The following is a 16,398-nucleotide window of genomic DNA, read 5'->3' on the forward strand; positions in this document are numbered from 1 at the left end:
TTTCCTAGCTGATATGTCATTGAAATCTCTTACTACTTTCATATTTAGTTTATATTAATAGTTTGGCAGGGGTGGAATACTTTGGCTGGTATAGAAATGAATTTTTCCTTAGAAATTTGAAGTCATTACTTTTCTAGGATCCAGTTTAGCCACTGAGAAAAGTCTTCTACATTCTAATCCATTTTACCTTGTGTTTTGTATGCTTTTAGTCTCTCTGGGAGATTTTTAGTCTTATTTCTGGCATTCTGCAGTTTCAGTGATGTCCTGGGATTTAAATTTTGTTGTACTTGTTCATTTTCCACTTAATGTATGGGTAATCACTGAGATTCATGAAGATTCATGTAGTGTGAAATTTCCTTAAGTCATTTCTATGATTATTTTATTTATCCTGTTTTCTCTGGGTGTCTGAGTGTATCTTTCTGGAATTCTTGGTAATCCAAACTAGAACTTATGAGTTAAGTTTTCAGTCTTTCTTTCTTTCATATTTTCCTTTTCTTTGAGTTTGATTACGTTTTCTGGTGTATTTCCTCACCTTCATATTCTAGCTCCCTGTTTCTGTTGAATTATTTACCTTGGCAGTTGTATTTTCAGTTTCTAAGAGTTCTTTATTGTATGCCTTTCCTTTTTCATATCATTCAGTTCTTATTTTGTCTTATTTTGTTAGTAATTATATTAAGTAGCTTGTTTCTGTTCTGTTTTGTTAAGATTTCTCTTAAGTTCCCTACATTATTATCTCTTTCTAAATGGTCATTTTGTTTTTTGTGTTTTAGTTTCTCTTTCTTTTGGAATATTTCTTCAGATATATAAGGAGTCTTTGTTGTTTATTAATATTTAAGGTTAAAGGGTAAAAAAGTTGATTCAGGACTCTTTACACATGGGTTGGTCTTCTCACTTTACAGTGACACATGAATGTTCATGGACCCTCAGTACTTAACTAAGTAGAGTGTTTTTCCTTCTCAGGTTGTTACTGTTTCTCCAGAGAAGAAACTTCTGATTTTTTTTCTTCTTGCAATAGAGTTAGAAGACGGAGAATCTATTCTTGCCTTATGCAGATTTCCAGTTTATTCCCATGTTTCTTACTCACATGAGCATGAGTGGTTTTGGTCATCCATTTTCTTCACTCTTAGTTCATTATTTTCCCTGTTTGCTTTTATCATATTATCACATTCAGCATCTGTTTTAACCTTGGAGTGAGAAATGAAAAATCTAATGTGGAGTACTGAGAAGTACATGATGGTATGTCTTTGATATTTTTCTTTGGGATTACAAAATATTTGATCCTGATGATTCATACCTGTCTAGCTATTTGATCCTGATGATTCATACCCTGTCTCCCTCTCATGAGCATGAGTGTTTTATGAACTATCAGTTATGCATTACAAATGTTTTGTTTTGTTGTTTCCTCTCAGCTCCAGTGTTGAGAATAAAACCAGTAGTGTGTCTCTCACATAATTCTCTTGTCTGTCGGTCTCTGTCTCTTTCTCTTTGTTCCTCTCTCTCTCTGTCTCTGTGTGTGGGGGGAATGGATGCGTGGGTGCAGTGCCGGGTGGATGGGCCGTTTACAGCAGTAGCATCCTGGGTGAGTGCACTGAAAGCTGAGGAGCTGCTGAGTGGTTGCCACCTGGTGGCAGAGAACCACAGAAAGTCAGGGAACTCAAGGTTCTCTATCCCCAGGCTTCTTTCATCATAACAGGAAAAATAAGTGTGTGAAATATGCATAAAAAGAGTGTATGCAGCTTAAGGGTACCTTTTAATGAATAACATGACCCAGTTTTATACTCACCACCCAGGTTAAGGAATGAGACATTAAGAAGTGTTCATTTTCATTCTTCATTGCAGTATGTTCCCTTTCCAGAATCTCGTATTCCCCGCATTTCTTTTTTCTGTTAATTTTTGGCCATCTCTGTTGGCTCACATGGTAAGGTATCTGCCTGCAATGCAGGGGACCCAGGTTCTTTTCCTGGATTGGAAAGATCCCCTGGAGAAGGGAATGGCAACCCACTCCAGTATTCTTGACCTGGAGAATATTATGGACAGAGGAACCTGGCAGGCTACAGTTCACGGGGTCACAGAGTTGGACACGACTGAGTGACTAACACTTTCACCGTCTGTGTCCCTATAAATATACTATTTTGTCTCTTAGAATGTTATATAAATGAAATTATCCTGTAAGTATTTCTCTGTGAATTGCTTCTTCCATTCAGCATTTTCTTAAGGTTCTTTAATATTTATGTTTAGTTCTGCTTCATTAATTTTCATTTTTGTAGTGTCCAATTCTGAGCAGTTTCTTTCTCCATTTTACTATTGATATCCATTTTGGTTCTTTCCAGGGTTTTTTTTGCTATGACAGATATTATTGATATGAAGTATTCCTGGTATACATGTGTGAAAATTCTTCTGGAATAACTAACTAGGAGTGGAATTTCTGTGTCATGGGGCATGGAAATATTCCAGAAATATAAAACTATTTCCCAAAATTGTTCAATCTGTTTCACTCTCTTCAAGTAGTAAATGCTTTTTTGCATTGTTCTGCATCTGAGCAACACTTGGTATTATCAGACTTCTTAATTTTTGTCATGTGATGGGACTCTAGTAGTATTTAGTTGTGGCTTTATTCTGCATTTCAAAATCAGGAAATTCTGAAACATTGACATATTACTACCACTTAATCCTCAGAGCCCATTCAGATTTTGCCCTTTGTCCTGGTGTAGTATTTTTTTTTATAACAAAAAGATCTGGTTTACCATCACATGTTGCTTTTAAAAGTTGTCATGTTTTTGTAGATTTCTTCAAACTGTGGTATTTGCTCAGTTTTCTTTTCACTTTGTTGACCATAATATATTTACTCTTTTAACCACTTCTCCTGACTATAGTCAGCTTCTCACTGCCTCTCCCGTACACTTGACCTCCTCACCCCTCCAGGATTCTAAATCTCCGTACCTGGCTCCTCTGCCGTGCACACCTTCCTCACCCTACGTGGGCTCTGACTCCTTGTCAGCCTCGTGGATTCTGGCACTCCACGCCAGTCTCCTCTTCCTGTGGATGCCACTTCACTCTGCTTGGCCTTGACACTACAGATGTCAGTTGATGCCTGCACGTGGGTGCCTTCTTAACCCTACTTGGGTCTGACACCGGGCCTTTTCCTGCACAGATACCCTCTTCTTGCTGCTTGAGCTCTGGTAGCTCTCTAAAGGCCCTCCTGTGGGAGTGTGCCCACTCCACGCCACTCTGCTTAGACTTACAGCCCACACCAGGCTGCACATATATCCTCCTCATTCTATTCAGATTTGACTCTGGTATCAAATTGTTCTCCCATCCCCTCTGTGTATGTCCTTTTCAGTCTTCTAAGCTCTGATGTGCCTTGGTAAGCTGGCCACCAGCAGGGACCTGTTTTTCAACCTCCTTAGATTCTGAAACCCTGTGCTGGGCTGTCCTTTTTGGTTGGAGACGTATTTATTTATTTATTTTTGCCTCATTCAGGAAGATAAAGCAAAGTGAGGAGGAAAAAGAAGCAAATTTTAAAAAAATGATTGACTTCATCAAAGTAGAATTTGCCTTCAAATGAAGTGTGCCTTATTTTAAGTATATAATTTGAGCTTTGATGAATATATACAGCTGTGTAACCACTACCACAACAATCAAAATATAGGATATTTCTGTCACTGCTAAAATTCTCTCATGTCCCTTTGTAATCAGTCTTCTCTCAAACCTGGCCCAGGCAGCCATTGCTCTGCTTTCTGTTACTAAGGTTTTGTCTTTTCTAGAATTTCATCTGAAAGTTTTGTCTTCCTCTAAACTATACAATGTGTGCTTTTTTGTTGCTGGTTTTTCACTCATCATAATGATTTTGATACTCATCTGTGTTTTGTGAGTTTCAGTATATTACTTTTTGTTGTTGGAGAACATTCCATTATGTGTGTGTGTGTATACCACAGTTTTATTTTCATCCACTTACTTGTTGATAGACATTTGAGTTATTTTTAGTTGTGGGTTAATTGAGACAATGTTAAGTTTCCAGAATAATGATGAAAGTTAATGATAATAGATGTATTCAAAAATTAGAATTTGAATTCAGGACATTTTTTCCACTTGTCTGTTGTGTGATCTTGGTTGGATAAGTTAAATTACTTAAACTTCTTATGCCTAGATTTCCTTATAAAAGAAGTAGAAATTATAGTAGCTCCTGTTTCAGGACTGTTGTAAAGAAAACATGAGGAAATTTAGATCAAGTGCTAAGCATAGTGTCTGATGCATAGAAAGCATTTAATAATGTTAGCTGTTATTATTACTGACAGTAGCAACATCAATAATGATAAAAATGTGGTCAAGAATTTTTAATTACTTGCAGTGCTTATAATTTTATGTAGCTGCCTAAAAAGCTAATTCTTTTTACTTTAGAATCCATGGATTGTTATTTCATCATTCAATATACTTTATTAAGCACTTGTTGAGTTTTAAGGATTGTGCTGGTAATGAAGATAAAAAGAAGGAAAATGTAATTCTTCTCCTGTGTCTAGTGCATTGTTCTTAAAACTATGTGTTACAGCTGGTTAGTAGATTTTGAAATAAATTTTGTCCATCGTAACTATTTTTCCTAATAAAGTAGAATAGTATAGAAACTATGCTGTGCTTAGTCACTCAGTCATGTCCAAATCTTTGCGACCCCATGGACTGGAGCCCACCAGCCCACCATTCTTCCAGGCAAGAATACTGGAGTGAATTGCCGTGCCCTCCTCCATGGGATCTTTCCTAACCCAGGTATCGAATCCAGGTCGCCCACATTGTACGCATATTCTTTATAATCTGAGCCCCCAGGGAAGCCCAAGAATACTGGAGTGGATAACCTATCCCTTCTCCAGGGGATCATCCTGACCCATGAATTGAGCCGGGGTCTCTTGCTTTGCAGGCAGATTCTTTACCAGGTGAACTACCAGGGAAGCCAGTAAACTCAGATGGTTTGAAGAGTTAAATATTTTTTTTAAATGTAGAAAAATTAGAAGAAATCTACAACTAGTATTTTTAAATGCAAAAATAAACCTATAGAAAAAGATATCTATATGTACAAGTTGAACACTTAGGTTTAATAAAAAAGTTTAAACTGATGAAATTTATAAATAAGGTTTGCTTAGAATATTACAGATTTTAGCCATATATAACAATGTTCTAGTTAATTTGAATGTCAGTAAAATTTTTCTATTTTGAGAATGTCTTTGTCCTAAGCATCTGTGAGGATCAACTCATTTCTTAAACTTATTGAAAATCAGACTTTATGATTATATTTTTATAATCTTTCCAAATATAGTTTGAATCTTTAGATTTTAAATCCCATAGGTGAATTACAGCATTACTCAAAAATTTATTTTAGCGCACATTCTACAGTTTGTGTGATGTGATAGGATATTTGTCCATTTACTTCTGCTTTTTGAAAAAGTGACTTATGGAAAGAAAATGAAAAAAATCTCTCCTCTCCCTCCACTCCCTTTCCTAGAATGCGTCTTGTGATTGTGTTGTCGCATATCAGAAACACAAGAGAGCTTTGTTGACATCACTAATGCCGCTTGTCAGCAGAGATTGGTCAGTGCTGCCAGGCTTTTGGTTAGTTCATTTCAAGTGTCCATGTCCATTGCAGCTGCTTTGGAACTGATAGGAAGATCCCAGTTTTTGCAAACTAACGGAAGACCCACCTGGGTAAGATGGAATTTGTTATAGGGTGTCCTACATGTTAATATGTGAAGAGTTTAAATATTGAAACAAAAGTTTACTTTAATGCTTTGTTGAAAAAGAAAAATGGTAGATGGTGGAAGTCTTCCTCTTAGAACAGAGGAATGTTTACCTGTCTTTTTGAATCTTTAATAAAATGCTAATGACATAAGAGGTAATCAACTTAAGGTTAATTGTATTCAGAGCTCAGAAATCCTAACTAGGACTTCCTTGGTGGTCTAGTGGTAAAGACTTTGCCTTACAATGCAAAGGGGTCATGGGTTCCATTCTTGGTCAGGGAACTAAAATCTCACATGCCTAATGGCCAAAAACCCAAAATATAAAGTGTAAGCAATATTGTTACAAGTTCAACTAGAACCCACAGAAACTGCTGAAATACTTCTCTTAGTAAAGCAGCTAGAATACTTGGATAATCAGTTACCTATGAATTGTTTACTTTGTGCAGTGGTGTGTTACAGTTTTTATGTTTTTGCATCTATACATTTATAAAATATGTTTATGCAAAATGCTTAGAACAGTGCCCAACACTGGTCAATAAATGTTAGCTCCTTAGGTGATGCTAGTGGTAAAGAACCTGCCTGCCAGTTCAGGAGACATAAGAGACATGGATTTGATCCCTGGGTCAGGAAGATCCCCTGGAAGAGGAAATGGCAACCGACTCCAGTATTCGTGCCTGAAATCCTATCGACAGGGGAGCCTGGTGGGCTCTAGTCAATGGGGTCACAGAGTCAGACATGACTGAAGGGACTGAGCATGGTGCTAGTGTGTGTAGTGTGAAGCATGGTTGTTATTCAGTGATTCTTAAAAAGGGAATGCTTTCTGTACATTTTATGATTCTCTCCCACCACCCCCAAAGCTTAAAAGGACTGCTCTCAAAATGTTTCCTAATTTTGGCCTGAATACTTTTCATCTAAGTCAAGGTTTTATAGAGAGTACTACTATTATTTAGTGTCAAAGTTATTTGGAGGGTATGTGGTTTTATTATAGATAGAATTGGAGATTATATTCATGATCTTTAAATTCTTGTGCTTTGATGGAAATAATAGCCTTTTCTTTCTTTGATCTCTTGAATCTATACTGTTAGCCTGTTAAAAATTGGAAGGCTCTGAGACATGCCTTTGAGACATGTGATTGTTCAGTCGTTCAGTTGTGTCCAACTCTTAGCGATATACCAATAACTTAAACATTGATGAATCCCGGTTGTCTTGGGCCATGCTATAAATTTATTTTATTTAGAAGAATTTTTCTAATTTTCAAAAATGCAGGTTTGGTATACAAGACTTCTTTTTTAATTAATTTCTAATCGGGTGGCTCAGCAGTAAAAAAAAAACCCCTGCAGTGCAGGAGCTAATGGGATCGATCCCTGGGCTGGGAATATCCCTTGGAGAAGGAAATGGCAACCCATTTTAGTATTCTTGCCTGGGAAATCACACGGACAGAGGAGCTTGGCGGGCTACAGTCTATGGGGTTGCAAAGAGTCAGACATGACTTAGCAACTAAATAACAACAAATCTTAAAACTTTAAGTAAAGAATAATGTCTATAGGATATAAATTCTTTGGAATGTATTGATATTTCCTTTGTGTCCTAAAGCGAAACTTTTGAAAAGTTTTCTTTTGGCCATATAGTAAATATATTTTAGCCCTTTTAGATAAGAGGCAAAATTGATGTTGTATTTGTTGTTCAGTCACTCAGTCGTGTCCGCCTCTTTCTGACCCAGTGGGTTGCAGCTTGCCAAGCTTCCCTATCCACTATCTCCAGCTTCTGTCGCCTCCTACTCTTCATGCCTTTAATCTTTCCCAGCATCAGGGTCTTATTCACTGACTCAGCTGTTTGTATCAAGTGGCCGAAGTATTGGAGCTTCAGCTTCAACACCATTCAGTGAATATTGAGGGTTGATTTTCTTTAAGATTGACTGGTTTGATCTCCTTGCAGTCCAAGGGACCCTCAAGAGTCTTCTTTTTCAAACAGCACAGTTGGAAAGCATCAATTCTTTGGCAGTCAATCTTCTTTATGGTCCAACTCTCACATCCTTACATGACCACTGGAAAAATCATAGCTCTGATTGTATGGGCCTTTGTTGATAAAGTGATGCCTCTGCCTCTTAATACACTGTCTCGGCTTGTCATAACTTTTATTCCAAGGAGCAAGCACCTTCTAACTTCATGGCTGCAGTCACCGTCTGCAGTGATGTTAGAGCTCAAGAAAATAAAGTCTATCACTGTTTCCATTTTCTTCCCCATCTATTTGCCATGAAGTGATGGGACCAGATGCCATGATCTTAGTTTCTGGAATGTTGAGTTTTAAGCCAGCTTTTTCACTCTCCTCTTTCAACCTTCATCAAGAGGCTCTTTAGTTCCTCTTCACTTTGTGCCATAAGGGTGGTGTCATCTGCATATCTGAGGTTATTGATATTTCTCCCGGCAGTCTTGATTCCAGCTTGTGATTCATCCAGCCCAATGTTTCACATGATGTACTCTGCATATAAGTTAAATAAACATAGGGACAATATACTGCCTTGGCATACTCCTTTCCCAATTTACCAGTCCATTGTTCAATGTCTGGTTGTAACTATTGCTTCTTGACCTGCATACAGGTTTCTCAGCAAGCAAGTAAGGTCATCTGCTAGTTCCATATCTTTAAGAATTTTCCGTGGTTTATTGTGATCCACACAGTCAAAGGCTTGAGTGTAGTCAATGAAGCAGAAGTAGATTTTTTTCTGGAATTCTCTTGCTTTTTCTGTTATCCAGCAAATGTTGGCAATTTGATGTCTGGTTCCTCTGCCTTTTCTCAATCCAGCTTGTACATCTGGAAGTTCTAGGTTTGGACATTATCTGCTAGTGTGTGAAGTAAGCCTGTGAGTTGTATGGTAGTTTGCAGAATCTTTGGCATTGCCCTTCTTAGTAGTATTATACTGTATACATATGTCATAGCCTGTTTAACTGTTTAGCAATTAAAGGATATTTGTGTCTTTTTCCAGTTTTTCGCAATTATGAATAAAGCCACTATAAACATTTGTGCACAGATTTTCATGTGAGGATGTTTTAATTTCTCACCTGGGCATGGGAATGCTGGGTGGTAAGTATATATCTAACTTCTTGGGAAGTCACCAGGCTGTTTTCCAAAGTGGCTATTTGATTTTGTATTTCTACCATGATTAATGAGAGTTCCAAGTATTCTGCATCCTGGTCCACACTGATATTGTCAATATTTTTCAAAAGCCCTTCCCATAGGTATGCATTGGTATCTCACTCTGGTTTTAATTTGCATTTGCCTAATGACTAATGACATTTAGCATCTTTTCTTATGCTTATTTTCCAATTGTATATCTTCTTTCATGAAGTGTCTATTTTTTTGCTAACAAAATTTTTGTTTGTTTTATTTTTGATTATTGATAGTTCTTTATATATATGTTTTTTATCAGTTATGTAAATAATGAGACAAATGGATATTAGAAAAGTTGAATGTACTTTTTGGGTAACAATATTGTCAAAATGACTCTTCTACCCAAAGCAATCTATAGATTTCAATGCAGTCCCTGTTAAGCTACCAACGGTATTTTTCACAGAACTAGAACAAATAATTTCACAATTTGTATGGAAATACAAAAAACCTTGAATAGCCAAAGTAATCTTGAGAAAGAAGAATGGAACTGGAGGAGTCAACCTGCCTGACTTCAGGCTCTACTACAAAACCACAGTCATCAAGACAGTATGGTACTGGCACAAAGACAGAACTATAGATCAATGGAACAGAATAGAAAGCCCAGAGATAAATCCACGAACCTATGGACACCTTATCTTCAACAAAGGAGGCAAGGATATACAATGGAAAAAAAGACAACCTCTTTAACAAGTGGTTTGGGGAAAACTAGTCAACCACTTGTAAAAGAATGAAACTAGAACACTTTCTAACACCATACACAAAAATAAACTCAAAATGGATTAAAGACCTAAATGTAAGACCAGAAACTATAAAACTCCTAGAGGAGGACATAGGCAAAACACTCTCCGACATAAATCACAGCAGAATCCTCTATGACCCACCTCCCAGAATATTGGAAATAAAAGCAAAAATAAACAAATGGGACCTAATGAAACTTAAAAGCTTTTGCACAACAAAGGAAACTATAAGCAAGGTGAAAAGACAGCCCTCAGATTGGGAGAAAATAATAGCAAATGAAGCAACAGACAAAGGATTAATCTCAAAAATATACCAGCAATTCCTGCAGCTCAATTCCAGAAAAATAAATGACCCAATCAAAAAATGGGCCAAAGAACTAAACAGACATTTCTCCAAAGAAAACATACAGATGGCTAACAAACACATGAAAAGATGCTCAACATCACTCATCATCAGAGAAATGCAAATCAAAACCACAATGAGGTACCATTACGTGCCAGTCAGTATGGCTGCTATCCAAAAGTCTACAAGCAATAAATGCTGGAGAGGGTGTGGAGAAAAGGGAACCCTCTTACACTGTTGGTATGCAAACTAGTACAGCTGCTATGGAGAACAGTGTGGAGATTCTTTAAAAAACTGGAAATAGAACTGCCATATGACCCAGCAATTCCACTTCTGGGCATACACACTGAGGAAACCAGATCTGAAAGAGACACGTGCACCCCAGTGTTCATCGCAGCACTGTTTATAATAGCCAGGACATGGAAGCAACCTAGATGCCCATCAGCAGACGAATGGATAAGGAAGCTGTGGTACATATACACCATGGAATATTACTCAGCCATTAAAAAGAATTCATTTGAATCAGTTCTAATGAGATGGATGAAACTGGAGCCCATTATACAGAGTGAAGTAAGCCAGAAAGACAAAGAACATTACAGCATACTAACACATATATATGGAATTTAGAAAGATGGTAATGATAACCCTATATGCAAAACAGAAAAAGACACAGATGTACAGAACAGACTTTTGGACTCTGTGGGAGAAGGTGAGGGTGGGATGTTTCGAGAGAACAGCATCGAAACATGTATATTATCTAGGGTGAAACAGATCACCAGCCCAGGTTGGATGCATGAGACAAGTGCTCAGGTCTGATGCACTGGGAAGACCCAGAGGGATCGGGTAGAGAGGGAGGTGGGAGGGGGGACCGGGATGGGGAATACATGTAAATCCATGGCTGATTCATGTCAATGTATGACAAAACCCACTACAATACTGTAAAGTAATTAGCCTCCAACTAATAAAAATAAATGAAAAAAAAATTGAGTTAATGAAGTCAGTTAAAACCCTAGGTTTTCACATTATCATTATTTTTGTTGTTGATCTTGTTAAAAGTAGTCACTTTATAAATGCCTTTTGCCTGTTTTGATGATGGTTTGCAGTTATCAAAAAACCTGCTTGGCTTCATTGATTTCTTTTTTTTCCCTGCATGTTTTAAATGCTTCACTGATTTCTGTTTCTTGATTTTCAATTTCATTAATTTCCATACTCTTATTTTCATCTTTCTGTTTGTGCTAGCTTTATTTTGCTCCAGTTATGGATTTGACAACTTTGCTTTAATATAAGTATCTGGTACAATAATTTTTCCTTCTAAGCACTGCTTTCTTTGTGTTCCACAGATTTTGATATGTGGTTTCATTTTCCTTTCAACTCAGATGGCAACCCACTCCAGTACTCTTGCCTGGAAAATCCCATGGACAGAGGAGCCCTGTAGGCTACAGTCCATGGGGTTGCAAAGAGTCGGACACGACCAAGCGACTTCACTTCACTTCAAAATATTTTCTTATTTACCTTGGTACTTCTTTTGACTCATGGATCAAAGAAGTTTCTTGTGTTTGAAGATTTTTTTTTCTGGTTTTGATTCTCTAGTTAACTTTCTGTTATGTTCAGAGAGCACATTCTATTTTCTATTCTTTTAAATTGAACTATTCAAATATGTAGGTTCATGTCTTTCGCCAGATATGTAGTGTATTTATCCATTATTTCTTCAAAAATTTTTGCCCTGAGCCCTATCTTCTATGACTTCAGTGATATAAGTATTAGATCTCTTGTTATTGTCCTGTAGCTCCTGCACCAAGCTCTGTTTTTTACCCCTCCCCCAACTTTTTTTTCTCTTTATTGTTCAGATTGGATTTCTGTTGATCTGTCTTTATGTTCAATCTGTAACTCAAATGCTGATACTGTATTTAGTCTGTCTAAGTACCATAGTATTTAGTGCATCTAGTATCTAATGCATCTAGTGCATTACAATTTTTTGGTTATTGAATCTTTGCAGTTCTAACATTGTCATTTTCCGCTTTGTGTGTTGTCTTTGCTGAGACTTTCTGTTCCCTTTAAGAGTTCACCCTTTTGGAGAATTTTTATAATGGCACTATTAAAATCTCTTGTAGTTAGTTTTAATTTTTTTTTGTCATTTAATTTTAACTTTTTAATTTTGTCATTGATGTTAATTGTCTTTTTCTGTGTGTCTTGAGATTTTCTTTCTTTGTACATTGAGTAGTGTTGGATTATATCTTAGATGCTTGAATGTGGTATTATGAGACTCTTAATATTGTTTATGGAAAATGTTGATTTTTTTTTTTCTTTTCTTTTAAGCAGATAGATTATTTGGTTGGGATCACATGCAAGTTCTCATTAGCCACCTTTGGGTTGTGGTTGTAATGTCAGTTGTTTCCAAAGCCTTTGTCGTTCCTTCCAGGTCTGTCTTGAGTGTGCACCTTCCAGTGGCCTGCTTGGGACTTAGGCAGTGTGGTCTTGGTTTATTTCTCAAACTCTTTGAAATGCTTCTTAGGATCAGATCCAAGCAAGTGTTATGCTCAGGAGTGGTGAACCTAGATATTTATATACAATTTTCTAGAGTTACTTTCTTCATGACATCCTGGTATTTTCTATTTCTATGGGCTTGCCTTTTTTCCTCTACAGTGAAAGTTCCTGTTCTAGTGCACACTTCCCACAACTAAATCCATGTCCAAGGCAAAGCAGTGTGAACTTGTGTTGTCTCCTATTCCTTGGGGTTCCTGCTTTGCAGTGGGCAGGAAGGTATTGTAGATGTTGGAAAATAAGTCAAGTTTTATAGTTCCTCTTTTATCAAATATATACTTATATATAGGACTGGCCTTGTTATTTTTTTTTTAACTTTTAAAAGATTTTGTATTGGGGTATAGCTGATTAATATTGTTGCATTAGTTTCAGATGAACAGTGGAGGGACTCAGCCATCCATATACATGTATCCATTCTCCCCCAGATTCCTCTCCCATCCAGGCTGCCACATAACCAGAGTTCCATGTGCTATGCAGTAGGTCATCCGAAGTATATAGTTGGTTATCCGTTTTAAATATAGCAGTGTGTACAGGCAACCATAAGTTCATTCTCTAAGTCTCTGAATCTCTTTCTTTTTTGTAGGTAAGTTCATTTGTATATATATTTTTTTTTTAAATCCCACATACAAGTCATTGTCGAATGACATTTTTCCTTCTCTGTCTGACTTACATCACTCATTATGACAGTCTTTAGGTCCATCCATATTGCTGCAAATAGCGTTATTTCATTCTTTTTAATGGCTAATACTCCGCTGTGTATGTGTACCACATCTTTATCCATTTCTCTGTCAAAGGACATTTAGGTTGATTACATGTCTTCGCTTTTGTAAACAGTGCTACAGTGAACATTGGGGTGCATGTTCTTTTCAGATCATGTTTTTCTCCAGATATACGCCCAGGAGTGGGATTGCAGGGTCATATGGTAGATCTGCTTGTAGTTTTTCAAGGAACCTCTATACTATTCTCTTTAGTGGTTGTACCAATTTACAGTCCCACCAACAGTGTAGGAGGGTTTCCTTTTCTCCACATCCTCTCCAACATTTATTATTAGTGGATTTTTTGATGATAGTCATTCTGACTGGTGTGAGGTGATATATCATTGTAGATCTGACTTGCAGTTCTCTAATAATTAGCTATGTTGAACATCTTTTCATGTGCCTCTTGGTCATCTGTATGTCTTTGGAGAAATTTCTGTTTTGTTCTTCTGCCCATTTGTGAGTTGAGTTGTTTGTTTTGATATTGTTAAGTCTCGTGAGCTGTTTGTAAATTTTGGAGACTAATCCCTTGTTGGTCACATCATTTGCAAATATTTTCTCCTAATCTGTGGGTTGTCTTCTCGTTTGGTTTTTTGTTTCCTTTGCTGTGCAAAAGCTTTAGAGTTTAATTAGGTTCCATTTGTTTATTTTTGTCTTTATTTCCATTATTCTGGGAGTTGGCTCGAAAAGGATATTGCTGTGATTTATGTCAGAGTGTTCTGCCTGTGTTTTCCTCTAGGAGTTTAGTAGTATCTGGTCTCACATTTAGGTCTATAATCCACTTTGAGCTTATTTTTGTGTGTGGTGTTAAAGAATGATCTAATTTCTTTCTTTCTTCTTTTTTTTGTCTGTAGCCGTCTGGTTTTTAGGACTGGCTCTGTCTTTACAGTTCAAGGCAGAGATAAACTTTACTAAAATGAGTCTTGTATATTCCTTATTTTTTTAAAAAAACATTTAAAATGTGTTCTGTGAACACTTGTTATTCATTAGGATGATGCATTCTTTCTCAGGTTGAATCCTTAATGTCTATGGCATCACCAATAAAAATGTAATTTATCTCTGCTGAAAATTTGACAGATGCTAATACTTCACTGTCAGTCACTCTCACTTGTTGAGTTTTTCTAAATACTCATTCCTAGACCCCATCACTAGAGTTTCTGATTCAGTAGGTATATACAGTACCATAAATAAAGAAGAAAATGATCTGTATACTTGTGCCTTTTAGCACTTCTGTTCCAGTGTAGGAGATTGCCGTGTCTGGGAGATTTCCTTCAGGACAGATAGGTGCTATCGTAGTGCTCCTTGAAGGCTGTTGATTCAGTGGGTATCACAGGGCAGCCAGGTACCATCTGAACAAATAAAGTATTGAGCTGTAGTTGTACTGCATTGGTCCAGGTCTAGGTCCCTCACCATCATCCCAGGCATATTCTTTTCTAGTTCATCTTTTTTAAGGTTGTCTGTGAATCATTGAACATGCCATGTTTTATCTGATTATTCCCAAACTATTTCAGTAAGGGGTAGGACTTAATGATACCCTGTTATTTTTTTTTAAAATTGGGTTTAAGGACAAAAACTTTTAATTTTTTCAATTTTTAAAATTGTATATATATTGTGTATATCCGGTGAAGTGCTTGAGGTGTACCAGTCTTAAGCGTAAAGCTTGTACTTATCACTTGTATGTACCCATGTAACTGCCATACAGAGAGAACATAAAACATTTCCAGTATCTTTATGGATTATAATGCACTTTACTGTCAATAACTGCTTTTTCCTAAGTCAGCCACTGTTGTGATTTTTAGCACCATAAATTAATTTTACCTCTTCTCAAACTTGATAGAGTCATGCAGTATGTATACTTATGTGTCTGTTTTTAATCAAATGTTTTCTGTGGTCAGATCTTTTTGAGTCATTTAATATTATTGTTTCTGACTCCTTTGTACTCAAAGCATCAGATCTGATTCAGATCAGATTTAATTTGACTTTTATTTTACATTTTTCCTCGGTGAAGTAATCTTAACATTTTTAAGGAATTGTGCCATATTTCTTTTCCCATTCTAAAACTTTCAGTGGCTTTCTCACTGTCAACTTACATAGTGAATGTTCCACAAAATATTCTTTCTTGAACTCTGTTTCCTCTTCTATGTTTGTTTCTACCAGTGCATGGAGGTAAAAAGGAGATTTCTAAAATCTTAATTTATTACCATTCTAGCATTTGGTCTGGGGTGAATTCAGGTTGAGCAGAATGTCTGCAGTTAATTGTATTACTCTTGCGTTTTCCTTTTCTTTCTGACAGCATGATGGAAGTGGTTCATTGCATGATGTTCAACTCTCATTGCCATCTAGTCCGGAACCAGAAGATGGTGATCAAATATGCAAGGTACGATGACTAGGTAGTCATGCTGAATTTTAAAAAAAGTTTTTTTATTACTAAAATTGTAAGGCAGTAATAAAACTTCTAATAATAAATATATTTAAACCTGCAATTTTGTTATCTTGGGTTTTGGTCAGATTTGCTTTTCATTTTTACTCACTTTTTAAGTTAAATTTATATCCCTGTGGTACTTTAATTTGAGTTTGTTTTATCAGTTGGATAGTCATCTGTCCCTGTATTAATATTGGTATAGGATTCTTTTTAAAAAATTAATTAAATAACTTTTTTCCCCCAGAATTATGAATAACAATTTAAAATATGACTATCAATAAAAACTAAAACTGTTAATAGGTACTTCTCATATATATATGTGTGTGTATATATATAAAATCACAATATTGAAGAACCATTAGCGGAAAATGACATTTTTTTTTTAATGTTTAAAGATATATAGAATGCAGATGCATTTTGTACTTGAAGGTATGTTTTTTATAGTTCTCATCTTTAGTCTTGTTTTAGTTGAAGGAAGTTCTTTTTGTGTCTTCCTGAATCACATATTTATTTCTTAAGGACATACAAGTATTCTTGTCTTTCCTAGTTGCAGGTAAAATTATTGTTTCCTTTCACATTCAGTTTTCAAAGTATTGTAGTCAGTATGTTCTACCTGTCTCTGTAGTAACAGCTTCAAGATATTGGTGGCTTACAATAACAAAAGTTTATTTCTTTTTGTTTGTTTGTTTTTAACAAAAGTTTATTTCTTATTATT

General features: G+C 36.2%; 1 protein-coding gene across 9 annotated transcripts in view; it reads left to right on the forward strand.

Annotated features, from left to right (window-relative positions):
* Window positions 1-16,398, forward strand: part of CCSER2 (coiled-coil serine rich protein 2) — a 156,950-nt gene that overhangs the window by 92,087 nt on the left and 48,465 nt on the right. For all 9 annotated transcript variants that reach the window (XM_020893454.2, XM_070470957.1, XM_070470956.1 and 6 more), the window contains one exon: window positions 15,555-15,638. In XM_020893454.2, coding sequence (XP_020749113.2) covers window positions 15,555-15,638 — 84 coding nt within the window. The remainder of the gene's footprint in view (window positions 1-15,554; window positions 15,639-16,398) is intronic.

Source organism: Odocoileus virginianus, chromosome 7 (assembly GCF_023699985.2).
Source record: "Odocoileus virginianus isolate 20LAN1187 ecotype Illinois chromosome 7, Ovbor_1.2, whole genome shotgun sequence".
Classification (NCBI taxonomy): Eukaryota; Metazoa; Chordata; class Mammalia; order Artiodactyla; family Cervidae; genus Odocoileus; species Odocoileus virginianus.